Genomic DNA, 18,691 nt, shown 5'->3' on the forward strand with positions numbered 1-18,691 from the left:
GAACAATGGGAAATCATGAAGATTCAGATCTCTGAATACTGGTGTTGTGTTTGCCAATGTTTTATGGAGATGATTAATGAAGGCAGTGCACTCAAGGCTTGGCAGCTAGAACCCAGGAGCACAGAACTGCATCAGTGTTCCCACCTAGGAGATGGAGCCTCATAACAGATCCATAATCTCCTGTCCTCCAGGGTGCATTGTCAGTACAAGTGTGGGAAATGTGTAAATGGGCTCCATCCAGCACTGTGATATGCAGCATGGATGTCTCCCTCTCTAAAACTGATCTAAGACTGCAAATGGATTGATGACGTCAGTCAGTACAGACATGGAGTGAAGAGCAGGGACACTGGACACATGGTCTCTGGGACTGGCTCTTCCTGCAGCTGTGATCCAGCCTCAGGACACTGGTCATCATGCTGGAGCCACAGACACAGCTCCCCCTGATGTGGACTCCAGCCCCAGAGTGCACAGCCACTGTGTGTCCCACTTTCTGCTCTCCCTGAACCACAGCAGTTGCAGGGGGTCCCATGACACTGGAGCAGAACCAGATCAGCTGGAAGTGCACACCCAACACTTTCCATTCAGTTATGACCTTGACTGCTGATGTCCAGTGCATTTCCCACCTGAGTTCATGCAGGGAGCCCCCCAGGAGGGTCCCAGGACCTAGAGGATGAGGAAGTCCCTGTAGGCTTCCCAGGGGCCTGCAGAAGCTCAGCCTGAAACACAGCTGAGCTGCAAGTACATTCCTGAGTGCTGTGACATTCACACAGAGACCACAGACTGTTCAAGGATTAAAGGGAAAATGGAGATTGGGTATAAAATCTTGGAACGTGAGGTCAGAACACCCACAGTTAAAATAAGACAGTTGGTTCAGGTCAGCACACATGCAGCGCTGACAGGAGGAGTGGGATGACTTATAAAACTGAGGTAACAAATCAAGACTTTGGCTCGGGTCTGTCTGGGTTTGAAGGAAAACTAAAATTGTGCTAAAGTCGGCAGTGCCCTGAGAACACTGTCCTGAGTCAGACAGGAAAACACTCACGAGGTCCCCAGATAGTCCTGCATCTCTGACCCTGGTGACCACTGTCATCGTTCAAGAACCTGAATGTGTCCGTTTAGGACTTCTTCCTGTTCACATCAAGCTTCTCTACGTCAGTGACGTCAGTGGAAAGGACAGAATCAGGAAGTAGATTCTTGCCGCAAACCTACAGGGGAACAAACCCCAATTCCATGACAGGAAATCAGGGCTTCATTTCCCTCTGATTCTGAGCGGACCAGAATTGGGCTCAGTACGTCTTTTGCGCCCCCTGGTGGAACCACACTCCCCTGCAGGGAGGTTTGTGCCTGGGCTCAGCTTGAGGGCCCCTCCTGTGTCTACTGCATGGAAATACGTGGGCATGTCTGGGGCGGTTAGACTGTTCATTTGCAGAGACACTGTGTTCTGGGCTTTGTCTCTGGAGATGGTGAATCGGCCATTCACCCAGCTCGCGTACCATGTGCTACCACCACTACTAATCCATCGGATCCACTCCAGCCCTTCCCTGGAGCCTGGCAGACCCAGCTCATATAGTAGCTACTGAAGTCGATTCCTGAGGCTTTGCAGGAGAGTTTCAGGGATCCCCCAGGCTGGACCAGACCCCCTGCGGACTCCACCAGCTTCTCCTGACACTGGACACCTGCAAACACAGACGTTCTGGTCAGGACACTGTCACACTCTCTATGTCTCTCACTCACGTCCTCTCCCTGACTCAGTGCCCCGCATTCTCCATCATTACCTTTGAGCACAGCGACCAGGAGAAGCCAGCGCAGCCCAGTCTCCATGGTGAGCGTCTGTGTTGAGTGTGATCACTGAGTGGACACCTGGGAGTGCTGGGGCTGGAGCTCCTGTGCCAGAGCTGCAGGGTGAGGGCTGGGCTGGTTTTCATGGGCAGAGGGAGGCCTATCTGCATGTGCTGCCCCTATATAGCAGCCCTGGAGTAGACACCTCAGACAGGACAGGGCCCAGACTGATGAGAGTGTCCCATGGCAGTCCGATATTATTCATATATGGGACAAGTGATAAATTGTGTGCTCTCATTGCACAAAGAACCCTGTCTGAGTCCTTTTATGTGAATTGACCTACAACATGTTTTCATGGGTTCCTTGAGCTCTTGGCCCAGGTCAACATTACAGGAGAAATCATCAGACTCTGGATGTGTCCCCAACTCCATGTGCTAACAGGAGTCCAGCACCTGATCTGCCTCCTCACCACAGGACTCAGCTCTGCCCCAGTCCACCCTCAGCACTCACGGGTGCTTCCTGGTGAGGTCTGCAGAACTCCCTGCCAGCAGCAGAACAAGGAGCACTTTTGCTGGATTCCGTTTTTGGCAGAGAGATGCACAGGGGACCAGGTTCCACGCAAGTGCATCTGAGTGTGGTGTTCCACGTGCCAGTGTCTGTCTGTCTGTCTGCTCTTCACAATTTCTTTCCTGGGCAATTTTGCTTCCATGGGCAATGCTGTTGAGCTGTGATAGATACAGAGGCAGCCGCACATGTTGAAAGTGTGTGGTGAGTGCGACTCACCTGTGCCTCTCTCACTCCTCATCACAACTATGCCAAGAGCAAATATCACATCCCACGGTGCTGCCCACTGCCCTTGTGTCACCCAGCCCCGGGCTCACCTCCTCCAGTCACATTAAGGCCTGAAACCCTTTGGACTCTTTCACAACAGATTCATCCAATTCAACCCTGTGCATCATGCAAGTTTTGTGGCAGAAGTCGAAGGTCTTGAGTTTGTAGGTTCTGTGCAGCCCAGGTGAATGAGTTTTTATTAGTTTTCAACCAAAATATCTGAAAATCTTATATGAGTGAAAATGAAAGTAAAGCAGAGAAGATGGCGGAATAGTGAGGGCGTGCACCGAGAGTCCGGGAAAATTTAGTTTAATAAAAGTGGAGTTACGGTAGCCTCAGAAAAAGGATCAGGAAAAAAATGGAGAGGAAACTCTTCTGGATCTAGTGGCTGTGACTCAGAGGACCTACTGGGAGAACAAGGTCGCCCAACATGCGGAAGCCGAGCCGCCGGAGCTGCAGGGTCTGCGGGCCAGTGCAGGAAGGGGAGTGGATGTCACATAGACACCAGCAGGGAGAGTTGGGACGCCCAGGGCTCCGAGTCCACACATCGGCCCTGGAAGGGGAGGTGAGCTCAGTAACCCGTGACATTGACGGGGAAATGGCGGTCAGAATCTAGAGGGGAGTGGGAAAGTTCACCAGACTGACTACAGGAGAGAAGGAAAAAAGGTGGGGGGGTTCTCTCTCCACCAACCTTGAAAAGGTTGCAAGGTTGCAAGGTTTGCAAGAGTTTGCAAGAGTTTGCAAGGTTTGCAAGAGACAAAGAGCAGGCCCTCTCTCTGGATTTACATAACAACAGGGGAGAGCTAAGGAACTGAGTCACTACAATTCAGTAGCCTAGACAACCCAGTGGGAGTCCAGAGGAGAAACAGAGGCTGCACAGACTCTTTGGGTAGAAGCCAGAGATCGGAAGCTAAATACCATCAATTCTGCACAGCCTTGTGGTGCGGTATTATTTACCTCCTGAATAAATAAAATAAATAAATAAATAAATAAATAAATAGAGAGAGATTTACCACACATAAACTGAGGGTGTCACCTTTGCACACCCGTAACCCAGAAGAACCAAGCAGAGCTCTCAGGCCACACCCATCTCAAGCCTCCAAGGCTCCTCCAACAGCAGGCAGTCCACTTAACACAGACATAGTATAAAATAAAAAAAAATTAAAAAAAAGCACAGTGACGAAAGAAGAATTAACTATGCCAAGCAACAAACACAGAAATCGAGGAAACGAGATCAACGATGACACTATGATGCCTCCAAATAAACAAAACACCCCAAGCCAAGATTATGAAGATGATGAGATAGAAGAAATGCAAGATACGGATTTCAAAAAATTTATGATAAGAACATTTAGAAGTTTTCAAAAACAAATCCTTGAACTACAGAAATCCCTATTGGACAGGATTGAAAATCTCTCTCATGAAAATGAAATTTTAAGGAAGAATCAAAATGAAACGCAGAAACTAGTAGAACAGGAAAGTGTGATAGTGAAGAGAAATCACAATGAAATGAAGAACTCAATAGATCAAATGACAAACACACTAGACAGCCTTAAAAACAGCATGGGTGAAGCAGAAGAGAGCATATCGGACTTAGAAGACAGAGCACAGGAAAACATACAGTCAAACCAAAGAAAAGAAGAGAAAATTAGAAATCTAAAAAATATTGTTGGGAATCTACAGGATACTATTAAAAAAAACAATATTCGAGTTCTAGGAGTTCCTGAAGGCATGGAGAGAGAAAAAGGAATAGAAGGCCTTTTTAGTGAGATACTAGCAGAGAACTTTCCAGGTTTGGAGAAGGACAGAGACATCCTAGTACAGGAAGCTCATAGAACCCCCAATAAACGTGACCAAAAGAGATCCTCACCACGACACGTGGTAATTAAACCCACCACAGTGAAACATAAAGAAAAGATCCTAAAATGTGCAAGACAGAAACGTCAGATTACTCTCAGAGGATCTCCAATTAGACTCACAGCAGACTTCTCATCAGAAACACTACAGGTTAGGAGGGAATGGCGAGACATAGCACAGGTGCTAAGAGAGAAAAATTGCCAGCCCAGAATATTATATCCTGCTAAGTTCTCATGTGTGAATGAAGGTGAAATAAAGACCTTTCATAGCAAACAGAAATTGAAAGACTTTGTGGCCACTCGCCTGGCCCTGCAAAAGATACTTAAAGATGTGCTACACTCGGAAACACAGAAACACGGCCATCAATATGAAAGAAGGTAAAGGAAGAAAAACCACCAGTAAAAGAGCATGGGAAGCTCAAAGCATATACTAGAAAATATCTCTGGGAAAATGGCAGGGCAAAGTCACTACATATCGATAGCCACATTAAGCATTAATGGTCTTAACTCTTCAGTTAAAAGACACCGATTGGCTGATTGGCTCAAGGAATACAACCCAACTATTTGTTGCCTACAAGAAACACATCTCTCTAACAAAGATGCATGCAGACTGAAAGTGAAAGGTTGGAAAAAGATATTCCATGCCAACAGAAACAAAAAAAAAAGCAGGTGTAGCCATATTAATATCAGACAAAATAAACTTTAATACAAAAACTGTTAAGAGAGACAAAGAGGGACACTATATAATGATTAAGGGTTCAATTCAACAGGAAGATGCAACTATTATAAATGTATATGCACCTAATTACAGGGCACCGGTCTATTTAAAAGATATGTTAAGGGACTTAAAGGGAGACTTAGACCACAATACAATAGTACTGGGGGACTTCAATACTCCACTCTCAGAAATAGACAGATCATCCGGACAGAAGGTCAACAAGGAAACAGCAGATTTAATCGACACTATTGCCCAAATGGATCTAACAGATATCTACAGAACTTTCAATCCTACATCTAAAGACTTTACATTCTTCTCATCAGTGCATGGAACCTTCTAAAGGATTGATCACATACTAGGCCATAAAGCAAGTCTCAGCGAATTTAAAAGAATTAGAATCATACCATGCAGCTTCTCAGACCACAGCAGAATGAAGCTGGAAATTAGCAACTCAGGAAACCCTAGAAAGTATGGAAACACATGGAGACTGAACAACATGCTCCTGAATGAACACTGGGTCATTAAAGAAATCAAAAGAGAAATCAAAAACTTTCTGGAAGTAAATGAGGATAACAACACAACATATCAAAACTTATGGGATACAGCAAAAGCAGTACTGAGAGGCAAGTTTATAGCAATAGGTGCCTATATCAAGAAATTGGAAAGGTACCAAATAAATGAGCTTTCAGTGCATCTCAAGGACCTAGAAAAACTGCAGCAAACCAAACCCAAATCTAGTAGGAGAAGAGAAATAATTAAAATCAGAGAAGAAATTAACAGGATTGGATCCAAAATAACATTACAAAAAATCAGACAGCGAGAAGCTGGTTTTTTGAAAAAATAAACAAAATTGACACCCCATTGGCCCAACTAACTAAAAAAAGAAGAGAAAAGACCCAAATCAATAAAATCAGAGATGAAAAAGGAAATGTAACAACAGACACCACAGAAATAAAAATAATCATCAGAAATTACTACAAGGACTTGTATGCCAGCAAACAGGAAAATCTATCAGAAATGGATAGATTCCTGGACACAGGCAATCTACCAAAATTGAACCATGAAGACATAGAAAACCTAAATAGATCCATAACTGAGACAGAAATTGAATCAGTAATAAAGGCCCTCCCAACAAAGAAAAGCCCAGGACCGGATGGATTCACTGCTGAATTCTACCAGACATTTAAAGAAGAACTAATCCCATTTCTTCTCAAACTATTCAGAACAATCGAAAAAGAGGGAATCCTCCCAAATTCTTTCTATGAAGCCAGCATCACCTTAATCCCTAAGCCAGAGGAACATGCAGCACTGAAGGAAAATTATAGACCAATATCCCTGATGAACATAGACGCAAAAATCCTCAATAAAATCCTGGCCAATAGAATACAACAACACATCAGAAAAACCATCCACCCAGACCAAGTGGGATTTATCCCTGGTATGCAGGGATGGTTCAACATTCGCAAATCAATCAATGTGATTCACCGCATTAACAGACTGCAGAAGAAAAACCATATGATTATCTCAATAGATGCAGAGAAAGCATTTGATAAAATTCAACACCCTTTCATGATGAAAACTCTAAGCAAATTGGGTATAGAAGGAACATTCCTCAATATAATCAAAGCAATTTATGAAAAACCCATGGCCAGCATCCTATTGAATGGGGAAAAGTTGGAAGCATTTCCATTGAGATCTGGCACCAGACAGGGATGCCCACTCTCACCACTGCTATTTAACATAGTTCTGGAAGTTTTAGCCAGAGCCATCAGACAAGAAAAAGAAATTAAAGGAATACAAATTGAGAAGGAAGAAGTAAACTATCCCTCTTTTCAGATGATATGATTCGTTACTTAGAGGATCCAAAGAACTCTACTAAGATACTATTGGAACTCATAGAGGAGTTTGGCAAAGTGGCAGGATATAAAATCAATGCACAAAAATCAACAGCCTTTGTATACACAAGCAATGCCACAACTGAGAAAGAACTGCTAAGATCAATCCCATTCACAATAGCTACAAAAACAATCAAATACCTTGGAATAAACTTAAACAAGGATGTTAAAGATCTCTACAATGAGAATTAAAATCTCTTAAAGAAAGAAATAGAAGAGGATACCAAAAAATGGAAAAATCTTCCATGCTCATGGATTGGAAGAATCAACATCATCAAAATGTCCATTCTCCCAAAAGCAATTTATAGATTCAATGCAATTCCAGTCAGGATACCAAAGACATTCTTCTCAGATCTAGAAAAAATGATGCTGAAATTCATTTGGAGGCACAAGAGACCTCGAATAGCTAAAGCAATCTTGTACAACAAAAACAAAGCCGGAGGCATCACAATGCCAGATCTCAGGACATACTACAGGGCAGTTGTAATCAAAACAGCATGGTACTGGTACAGAAACAGATGGATAGACCAATGGAACAGAATTGAAACACCAGAAACCAACCCAAACCTCTACAGCCAACTTATATTTGATCAAGGATCTAAAACCAATTCCTGGAGCAAGGACAGTCTATTCAATAAATGGTGCTGGGATAACTGGATTTCCACGTGCAGAAACATGAAGCAAGACCCCTACCTTACACCGTACACAAAAATCCACTCAACATGGATGAAAGACCTAAATCTACGACCTGACACCATCAAGTTATTAGAGAACATTGGAGAAACCCTTCAAGATATTGGCACAGGCAAAGAGTTTCTGGAAAAGACCCGGGAGGCACAGGCAGTCAAAGCCAAAATCAACTATTGGGATTGCATCAAATTGAGAAGTTTCTGTACTGCAAAAGTCAGGAGAGTGAAGAGACAACCGACAGAATGGGAAAAAATATTTGCAAACTATGCAACAGATAAAGGGTTAATAACCAGAATCTAAAGAGATCAAGAAACTCCACAAAAACAAAACAAACAAACCACTTAAGAGATGGGCCAAGGACCTCAATAGACATTTTTCAAAAGAGGAAATCCAAATGGCCAACAGACACATGAAAAAATGTTCAGGATCACTAGCCATCAGGGAAATGCAAATCAAAACCACAATGAGGTTTCACCTCACCCCGCTTAGAATGGCTCACATACAGAAATCTACCAACAACAGATGCTGGCCAGGATGTGGGGAAAAAGTGACATTAATCCACTGTTGGTGGGAATGCAAACTGGTCAAGCCACTATGGAAGTCAGTCTGGAGATACTCAGAAACCTGAAGATAACCCTACCGTTCGACCCACCCATCCCACTCCTTGGAATTTACCCAAAGGAATTTAAATTGGCAAACAAAAAAAGTGGTCTGCACCCTAATGTTTATTGCAGCACAATTCACAATAGCCAAGACCTGGAACCAGACTAAATGCCCATCAACGGTAGACTGGATAAAGAAATTATAGGATATGTACTCTTTAGAATACTATACTGCAGTAAGAAACAACGAAACCCAGTCATTTGCAACAAAATGGAGGAATCTGGAACACATCATGCTGAGTGAAGTAAGCCAGTCCCAAAGGGACAAATACCATATGTTCTCCCTGATCGGTGACAACTGACTGAACACCAAAAAGGAAACCTCCTGAAGTGAAATGGACACTATGAGAAACGGTGACTTGATCAGCATAGCCCTGACTGTTAATGAACAACTTAATACATTATCCCTCTTAGTATTTTTTTGTCTGTTCTACTTAACATGACTGGTTTAATTCTGTAATTAATACACAGTTATTCTTAAGTGTTGAAATTTAACTGAAATGTGGTCCCTGTTAAACATAAGAGTGGGAATAAGAGAGGGAAGAGATGTATAATTTGGGACATGCTCAAGCTGACTTGCCCCAAATGGTAGAGTTAGAAACATACCAGGGGACTCCAATTCAATCCCATCAAGGTGGCATGTACCAATGCCATCTCCCTAGTCCAAGAGATCAATTTCAGTTCACAATTGATCATAATGAAAGGACTATGAGTCAAAGGGAGCACATAAACAAGTCTAGTACCTGCTAACACTAACCGATAGAATAAATAAAGGGGAGAGTGATCCAACATGGGAAGTGAGATACTCAGCAGACTCATAGAATGGCAGATGTCCTAAACAGCACTCTGGCCTCAGAATCAGCCCTAAAGGCATTCGGATCTGGCTGAAAAGCCCATGAGAGTATTTCAGGCATGGAAAGCCAAGACACTCTGGCAAAAAAAAAAGGCCTAAATGAAAGATCTCTGTGAGTGAGATCCCAATGGAAAGAACAGGTTTTCAAAGAAGGAGGTACCTTTCTCTGAAGGGAGGAGAGAACCTCCACTTTGAGTATGACTTTGTCTAAACAAGATAAGAGTCGGAGAACTCAGAGGGCTTCCATAGCCTTGGAAACTCATGACTGGAGCATAGGGAGATTACTGATGCCATAAACAGGAGTGTCAATTTGCTAAGTCAACAACAGGAGTCACTGTGCACTTACTCCTCATGTAGGATCTCTGTCCTTAATGTGCTGTACATTGAGATTTAATGCTATAACGAGTACTCAAACAGTATATTTCATTTTGTGTTTCTATGGGGGTGCAAACTGTTGAAATCTTTACTTAATGTATACTAAACTGATCTTCTGTAAAAACAAAAGAAATTACCAATTCCCAACCTGACTCTCACTGGGATTAAACATGACAATAGGTCTGATCTGATTTCATCATCATTTAAAAAATCATCTATTATTTTTCACTATATGTTTCTGTGTGGGAGCAAGCTGTTGAAATCTTTACTTAATGTATGCTAAACTGATCTTCTGTATATAAAGAGAATCGAAAATGAATCTTGATGGGAATGGAAGGGGAGAGGGAGTGGGAAAGGGGAGACTTGTGGGTGGAAGGACGTTATGGGGGGGAAGCCATTGTAATCCATAAGCCGTGCTTTGGAAATTTATATTCATTAAATTATAGTTAAAAAAAAGTAAAGAAGAGTAAGAATGTAAGTAAGTCAGTAAGTATGATATTTTGCACAAATATGCAGTGTATTAGTCTTAACTGTGTCATCAAATTTCATGGAAATAAAGGAAATAATGAATTGAAAGTTGCAGTGTTTAAGATGCAAACATTACCCAGGGGAGTGCCAGGTTCTCATATGTGGTTCTGGGTCCCAGTACCAGATTCCTGCTCCTGCAGCCCCAGGAATCAGAAATTTATGGAAGATATTTGGGCCCTGTCACTCTAGTGGATGCACCTGATTGTTGTCCTGAAACTGGGCCAGGCTGGGAGGCAGACCTGGGCACAGTGACATTGGAGAAAGTGCAGTGAGTGGGAGCATCTCTCTCTTTTCCTTACTGACTCAAGTGTGAGAGTTAAACCTTGAGTTACTGAAGGGTCTTTCAAATGTCCTGTTCCCTTCAATGCAGGCAGCAACCCTCATGGCCTTGTCCCCTCCCTAGAGCCCCTCTCAGTGGGATCACTGGGTGGTGAGGTCCCCACATGCATGATGGGAGGCTCCGTGCATCAAGTATGGAGGGTAAGTTCCACCTAACATGCAGCCTTCAGCTGCTCAGTTGGAGCGACCACACACGCACACCAAGCAGTGCTGGCTCTGCTCACGGCTCTGCAGGAACAGCATCCTCAGCCTAAATACCCCAGAACCTGCTCCTCTGTGTCCACTGTGTAAGAAAGTGATTCACCTGCAGGAGGAAACCATCATGACCCATGTCCTGGTGAAATCCTGTAGAAAATGTTATCGAGCAGAGTCCACCCCAGACACTGTGCCAGCACTGATCCCCCAAGACACAGAAGTCTGCATCTTCAGGGGATGGCTCCACCCCCAAAGCTGAGGACTGGGGAGGAGAACCATGGCATGTGGGGAAGTGAATGTCGGGACAGGGTCAGCAGCAGGAGGGAGAGGACCTGGTGGAGGGGTGGGCTCTGCTGTGCAGGAGGGTAAGGGCAGGTGGAAGGGCCACACTGCTGGGACCCAGTGCCTGCAGGAGAGCACTGAGTCAGGAGGTCTGATCAGGTCTCCTTGCCCCAGGGACCCCCACACTGACCCCCATTGAGTAAAAATAGCACAGGTGCCTGGGAGACATGGAATGACATCGTCTCTGGGGAGTGCATCCAGTGACGACTCCCACCATGAGTGGATTCAACGTCAGGGCCTCATGGAGGAAGCTGAGGTCTCCAGTGCCCCTAACAGGACCACATGGAATGCTGGGAGCAGCCTGCTGGTGGTGGATGTGGTTTGTCCTCACAGCTTCAGTGCTGATCATGGCCCCAACGTAATAGCACTGGCAGGGGGTGCATGGTCTGGATGTTTACAGAAATAGATTGTTCATTTCTGGGGAATCTGCTATGGAGGAGATCACAGTAGATCTCCTGGGTCCCCAGCTTCAGCACAGAGCACAGTGCTGCTAGAGTCAGCCCTGGTCTCGTCTGACGTCCTGTGTGGGGATGGGGTCCCTCCCATCCGTGTTCACAATAATAGAATGCCTGATGACTGCCATGATGTTCACAATATTATGATGGCTGATGGCCCAACATTCTCACTGTCTGATCCTGGACTTCCAGCCTCTAAAGCTGTGAGCTCAATAAGCCTTTGTGCTCCATACACCTCCTATCTTGGGTACTGCATGATGGTACTAACTGGAAAAGCTTCCCTGGGTGCCCAGAGCTCCCTCAGGTCTCAGATGCTGGGGACCCCAGAGATGTCATTCATTCCTCCAGAAACGACTCCATTTTCTTCATGTGACGTCTTCCCATGATACCAAAACTTCTGCTCGGTGATCGGTGTTAGGGAGAGAATCATCCATCCAGATCGGAATGTAGCAAAGCTTTAGAGGACCACAAACCCCAATTTCTGGACCGGAGCCAGCGATTCACCTCCCACTGCATCTGGTCCTGGGTCTGAGTCTCTCAGTGCGTCCTGTGCGCCCCCTGGTGGAGCCACGTGCCCCAGCAGGGAGGTTTGTGTCTGGGTTCACCCTGAGGGCCTTTACTCTGTCTCTGGCACAGTAATACAAGCACGAGTCTGCGGCTGTCAGATTGTTCAGTTGTAGGCAAACTGTGCTCTGGGCGTTATCGCTGGAGATAGTGAATCGGCCATTCGCCCAGCTCGCGTACCATGTGCTACCACCACTACTAATCCATCGGATCCACTCCAACCCCTTCCCTGGAGCCTGGCGGACCCATTGCATGTTGTAGCTACTGAAGGTGAATCCAGAGGCTTTGCAGGAGAGTTTCAGGGATCCCCCAGCCTGTACCAGGCCTCCTCCAGACTCCACCAGCTGCTCCTCACACTGGACACCTGCAAACACAGACGTCCTGGTCAGGACACTGTCACTCACACTCTCTGTGTCTCTCACTCACGTCCTCTCCCAGACTCAGTGCCCCACATTCTCCATCATTACCTTTGAGCACAGCGACCAGGAGAAGCCAGCGCAGCCCAGTCTCCATGTGAGCGTCTGTGTTGAGTGTGATCACTGCGTGGACACCTGGGAGTGCTGGGGCTGGAGCTCCTGTGCCAGAGCTGCAGGGTGAGGGCTGGGCTGGTTTTCATGGGCAGAGGGAGGCCTATCTGCATGTGCTGCCCCTATATAGCAGGCATGGCGTCAGATGCCTCAGACAGGACAGGGCCCAGGGCAGACGTGGTGACCTGTGTGTGTAGGGTGATGGCTATGATAGGATTCTGATCAAGTCAAATTTTACATTATTAATATTTTTAAAAAGTTGAAGGCGAATGCCTCATTTCACTTTAATATGTGTGTACTCTTAATATGCAGTGTTAGCAGTTTCATGTCCTTCATTTTTAAAGTAACCGTTGGTTCATTATTAACTATTCTAATGATATTGAAACAGTGACAGAGAGAAGGAGTGAGAGAAACATAAATGTTGAGACATCTAGGAGTTAGACTTTCTAAAACCTGGAGCAGAAAACTGTGTGTCCCACGTTGGCGGTAGGGTCTCATTCACTTGTAGGGTCATCTACAGTTTCCCATGATGCATTATCAAGAAAGAGTATTGGAATCTGTTAGGCTGGGCTCAAGCAACACTCTGATGGGAACACGGGTGTCTCTAGTGGGTACTTAGCCAATTTTGTCCTAGTGCCTGCTGCACACTTTTAAACAGATGAAAGACTGCAAGTGGATTCGTTAACTATGATTTGTTTCTTTATTCATCCATTGCCTTAGTTTAAAACTGTTCCTGAACACAGAACACTGTATGTGTTAGTGGTGTGTAGTGTGCTATTGGAATCTGTGTGTCATAGGAATGGGCACAGATCAACTCACTGTCATGCATATTTCCACCTCCTTTCCATCACTCTGTGTTGGGAGGCCTGGAGGCCTCAGTTCTAGTTATTTATGGAACATGATCTGGGTTCTAGTGAACTGAGGCAGCCCACTTAGGCAGAGAGCATAATTATTCCTCCCTTTGAGTGGTGCTTTGTGCCCTGGTAACAGCCGTCCCCTGTTCCCCCCTCTTCCTCATGTCTAGTAATCATGACTCTGATTTGAGGTCAAGCACTGGGTATGAAGTCACTGTGCTACAATTCACCCGCAGTCCTGCATTCAGGTAATGCAGCTTTTTTTTTTTTTTGACAGGCAGAGTGGACAGTGAGAGAGAGAGACAGAGAGAAAGGTCTTCCTTTGCCGTTGGTTCACCCTCCAATGGCCGCCGCGGTCGGCGCGCTGCGGCCGGCACACCTCGCTGATCCGATGGCAGGAGCCAGGAGCCAGGTGCTTTTCCTGGTCTCCCATGGGGTGCAGGGCCCAGGCACTTGGGCCATCCTCCACTGCACTCCCTGGCCACAGCAGAGAGCTGGCCTGGAAGAGGGGCGACCGGGACAGAATCCTGCGCCCCGACCGGGACTAGAACCCGGTGTGCCGGCGCCGCTAGGCGGAGGATTAACCTAGTGAGCTGTGGCGCCGGCTAGCTTTTTTTTTTTTTTTTTTTTTTTTTTTTTTTTTTTTTTTTGACAGGCAGAGTTAGACAGTGAGAGAGAGAGAGAGACAGAGAGAAAAGTCCTCCTTTTTCCGTTGTTTAACCCTCAATAGGCACTGCGGCCAGCGAGTTGTGGCTGGTGCACCGTGCTGATCTGAAGCCAGGAGCCAGGTGCTTCTCCTGGTCTCCCATGTGGGTGCAGAGCCCAAGGACTTGGGCCATCCTCCACTGCACTCCCGGGCCACAGCAAAGAGCTGCACTGGAAGAGGAGCAACCAGGAGAGCATCCGGTGCCCCGACTGGGACTAGAACCCGGGTGCCGAGCTGCAGGAGGAGGATTAGCCTATTGAGCAGTGGCGCTGGCCTCAGGTAATGCAGCTTTGAGTACAATAGTTCAATCTGCAAAAAGCAAGTGTGCATAAAACAGTGAATGGATTCTTTCACATTTGGACATGGAATATTATTCAGTACTAAGAAGGAGGTCATTCTGTCATTACGAAATCGTGGGTCAGGCTGGAGCCTAATATGCTAAAAGAAATAATCCCGGTACATGTGGACACACAGTATGTGACATTAGTTATATATGCAGTCCACACACTTGAACTCACAGAGGTAGGAAGTGCAAAGGAGATCACTGTCTACCATGACCCAAGGGTTTGTCACCTTCCAGCCCTGTGGGAAACTGGGGCAAGTTCCAGGGTCCTGGTTTCTGGCTGAGCCATCCCAGCCTATACAGCCATTCAGGAAGGAAATCTGTGGAAGGAAGATTCTCTCTCCATCTGTTGGTCTCTTCCTCTCTTGCTATAACACTGCCTTTCAAACAAAATAAATAGATATTAAAATAAATGAAAGATTAATTATCCATATCATTAGAAGCCTATATGCAAATGTTGAATAAACACAGAGAAGTGAATCCCAAGGAAAGAAATCAATTGCTTAAATGCAGTGACTGATAAGGTGGTGACAGGAGCAGCACTGGAGTTAGCATGTGGGATTGCTGCCTCCCGTGTCAGGTTCTTTAGTGCTGCATCCAGTTTGGTTCTGGTGGCCATAGGTGAAGTTCCAAGCACTCCCTTTTGGAGACCTGGACAGAATTCTAAGCCCCTGGCTGTCACATGATCCAACTGAAGCAGTTGTAGCCCTCTGGGAATTGACCAGGAGTTAGAAGATCACTCTCAGTCTCAGTCTCTTTGTGGGTTTAGACAAATACATAAAGACAAATTTTAAAATAAAATCTACAAATTTTAAATGTATATTATATCTATAATTTTTAGAAATGATATAAAAGCAAACATATAAAATGCCATAAATCTCAGATCATCATGTATGCACATTTTAGAAGCACAATGAGATGTCCCATGCTTCATGTTAGAATGAGTATTACCAGACAAGCCAGAGCTGACAATTCTTGTGAAGGAAGAGAGATGACCACTCTGGTTGCACAAGGCTGGAGTCAGGTAAATTAGTAAATCCATTATGGAAAGTCATCAAAAACTGAGACATACAGTTATCACAGGATCTTCAAACAGCATTTTGGGTAGAAGGAATGTGAAATCCCAGGGAGATGTGCATGGGATTCAGAGTCACTATGGCAAACACATCTGCAGTTCCATGTGCAATTAAAGCAGCGTCGTTCACAAGTGTTCACACATATAATCCAGTGAAATTTTCATGGAAAAAGGAATCAATAATGAAAGAAAGGGGCATGGAACAGAGGAGACGTTGGAACAAGGTCAGAGTTTCAGTCCCACAGGATCCACACACTGAGGATCTACTGTACAGCATGGTGACAGCAGTGAAGTGAATATTGGGTCTACTGAATTCCAAAACAGGAGACAACTGGCCAGCGCCGCAGCTCACTAGGCTAATCCTCCACATGCAGCGCCAGCACCCTGGGTTCTAGTCCCGGTCGGGTGCCGGATTCTGTCCCGGTTGCCCCTCTTCCAGGCCAGCTCTCTGCTGTGGCCAGGGAGTGCAGTGAAGGATGGCCCAAGTCCTTGGGCCCTGCACCCACATGGGAGACCAGGAGAAGCACCTGGCTTCTGCCTTCGGATCAGCGTGGTGCGCCGGCCTCAGCGCACCAGCCACGGTGGCCATTAGAGGGCGAACCAACGGCAAAGGAAGACCTTTCTCTCTGTCTCTCTCTCTCTCACTGTCCACTCTACTTGTCAAAAAAAAAAAAAAAAAAAAAAAAAAAAAAAAAACAGGAGACAACTGACATCCTAGCATGGAAACATGTGGATTTTGTGATGAACATGTCAATAAGAATGACAACACATAATTGTACCTCATATAAATATATATCAAATTAATATTTATCAAACATTTATAAAAATAAAATGGCTAAAACAGAAAATGCTGGTGTTGTGCTTCCCAATGTTTTATGGAGATGATAAATGAAGGCAGTGCACTCAAGGCTTGGCAGCTGGAACCCAGGAGCATGGAACTGCATCAGTGTTCCCACCTTGGTGATGGGGCCTCATAACAGATCCATCATCTACTGTCTTCCAGGTGCACTGTCAGTACAAGTATGGGAAAGCATGCAAATGGGCTGTGTCCAGAATTTTGATATGCAGCATGGGTGACTCCCTCTGTATATTAAAGAAAGCCTCCAAATGGATTGATGACGCCAGTCAGCATAGACATGGAGTGAAGAGCAGGGACTCTGGACACATGGTCTCTGGGACTGGCTCTTCCTGCAGCTGTGATTCAGCCTCAGGACACTGGTCATCATGCTAGAGCCACAGACACAGCTCCCCCTGATGTGGACTCCAGCCCCAGAGTGCACAGCCACTGTGTGTCCCACTTTCTGCTCTCCCTGAACCACAACAGGTGCAGGGGGTCTCACGACACTGGAGCAGAACCAGAACAGCTGGAAGTGCACACCCAACACTTTCCATTCAGTTATGAACTTGACTGCTGATGTCCAGTGCATTTCCCTCCTGAGTTCAGGCAGGGAGCCCACAGGAGGGTCCCAGGACCTAGAGGAAGAGGAAGTCCCTGTAGGTTTCCCAGGTGTCTGCAGAAGCTCAGCCTGAGACACAGCTGAGCTGCAGTACATTCCTGAGTGCTGTGACGTTCACACAGGGACCACAGACTGTTCCAGGATTAAAGGGGAAATGCAGGTCGGGTTAAAGTCTGCAGAAAGTGAGTGTGGATCACCCACATGTAGAGTCAAAGGTTGGTTCAGTGCACACTTGCTGGTTGTGGCAGGAGAGGGATGAGTGGAATAATTGCTGTTTAACAGATCAACGACCCTGTCTCAGCTGTCGCTGGTCATACAGGGAAAACTGAAACTGTCCAAAGCTTTCAGTGCCCTGAGGGTGCTGTCGGGAGTCAGGTTGGTAGAGACTCAATAGTGTCCTCAATATTCCCACATCTCTGACCCTGGTGAGCACAGTCGCTGTCCATGAACCAAATTGTTCATTTAGGACTTCTTCCTTTTACATCAGACTTTCTCCCCGTCATTGAAGTTGGGAGGGACAGAATCAAAAAGTAGAATTCTTCCCTCAAAACTGTTACAAGAGAGCAAACCCCAATTCCTGACAGGAAACCAGGACTTCATCTCCCTCTGCGCCTGTGCAGGACCAGAATCTGGGCTCAGTGCGTCTCGTGCGCCCCCTGGTGGAGCCGCGCGCCCCTGCAGGAGTTCGATGTTTTGGCTCAGTGTGAGGGCCTCTCACTGTGTCTCTGGCACAGAAATAGGTGGCCATGTCCGAGGCTGTCAGACTGGTCATTTTCAGATCCACCGTGCTCGAGGTTTTGGAGATGGTGAATCGACCATTCACCCAGCTCGCGTAGCATGCGCTACCACTACTACTAATGTATCCGATCCATTCCAGCCCCTTCCCTGCAGCCTGGCGGAACCAGCTCACTCCATAGCTACTGATGTCGGATCCAGAGGCTGTGCAGGTGAGTGTCAGGGTTCCTCCAGGCGTGACCAGGCGACCCCCGGACTCCTTCAGCTGCTCCTGACACTGGACACCTGCAAACACAGACGTCCTGGTCAGGAAGCTGTCACTCACACTCTTTGTGTTTCTCACTCACGTTCTCTCCCAGACTCAGTGCCCCGCATTCTCCATCATTACCTTTGAGCACAGCGACCAGGAGAAGCCAGCGCAGGCCAGTCTCCATGGTGAGTGTCTGTGTTCAGTGTGATCACTGAGTCCTGGGGCTGGAGCTCCTGTGCCAGAGCTGCAGGGTGAGGGCTGGGCCGGTTTTCATGGGCAGAGGGAGCCCTAATTGCATGTGCTGCCCCTAGATAGCAGGCATGGGGTCAGATGCCTCAGATAGGACAGGGCCCAGGGCAGACGTGGTGTCCTAGGTTTGTAGGCTGATGGCTATGATATGATTCAGATCATATGAATTTTTATGTTATCATAATTTTAAAAGATTGAAGGCAATGACCTTGTTTCATTTTAATATGTGTGTACCCTTCATATCCAGTGCTAGCAATATCATGTCCCTCATTTATTTAAATAACCATTAGTTCTTTATCATCTATATGAAAGACATTGGGACAGTGATAGAGAGAGAAGGGGTGAGAGATACAGAAATGTAGAGATGGACAGAAAAGGTGACAATGGGAGATTTCTGCCTTTGGGTTGACAGC

General features: G+C 46.0%; 1 gene segment (V, D, J or C); it reads right to left on the reverse strand.

The window, feature by feature from the left end:
- Window positions 1-1,115: 1,115 nt before the first annotated feature.
- LOC149120219 (immunoglobulin heavy variable 3-23-like) lies at window positions 1,116-18,213 on the reverse strand. The segment is given in 5 exon segments: window positions 1,116-1,205; window positions 1,558-1,676; window positions 2,290-2,320; window positions 17,763-18,064; window positions 18,168-18,213. Coding segments are annotated over 5 exon segments (588 nt in total).
- Window positions 18,214-18,691: the final 478 nt, after the last annotated feature.

This window comes from Oryctolagus cuniculus, chromosome 20, assembly GCF_051225735.1.
Source record: "Oryctolagus cuniculus isolate XC-2025 breed Fujian yellow rabbit chromosome 20, ASM5122573v1, whole genome shotgun sequence".
Classification (NCBI taxonomy): Eukaryota; Metazoa; Chordata; class Mammalia; order Lagomorpha; family Leporidae; genus Oryctolagus; species Oryctolagus cuniculus.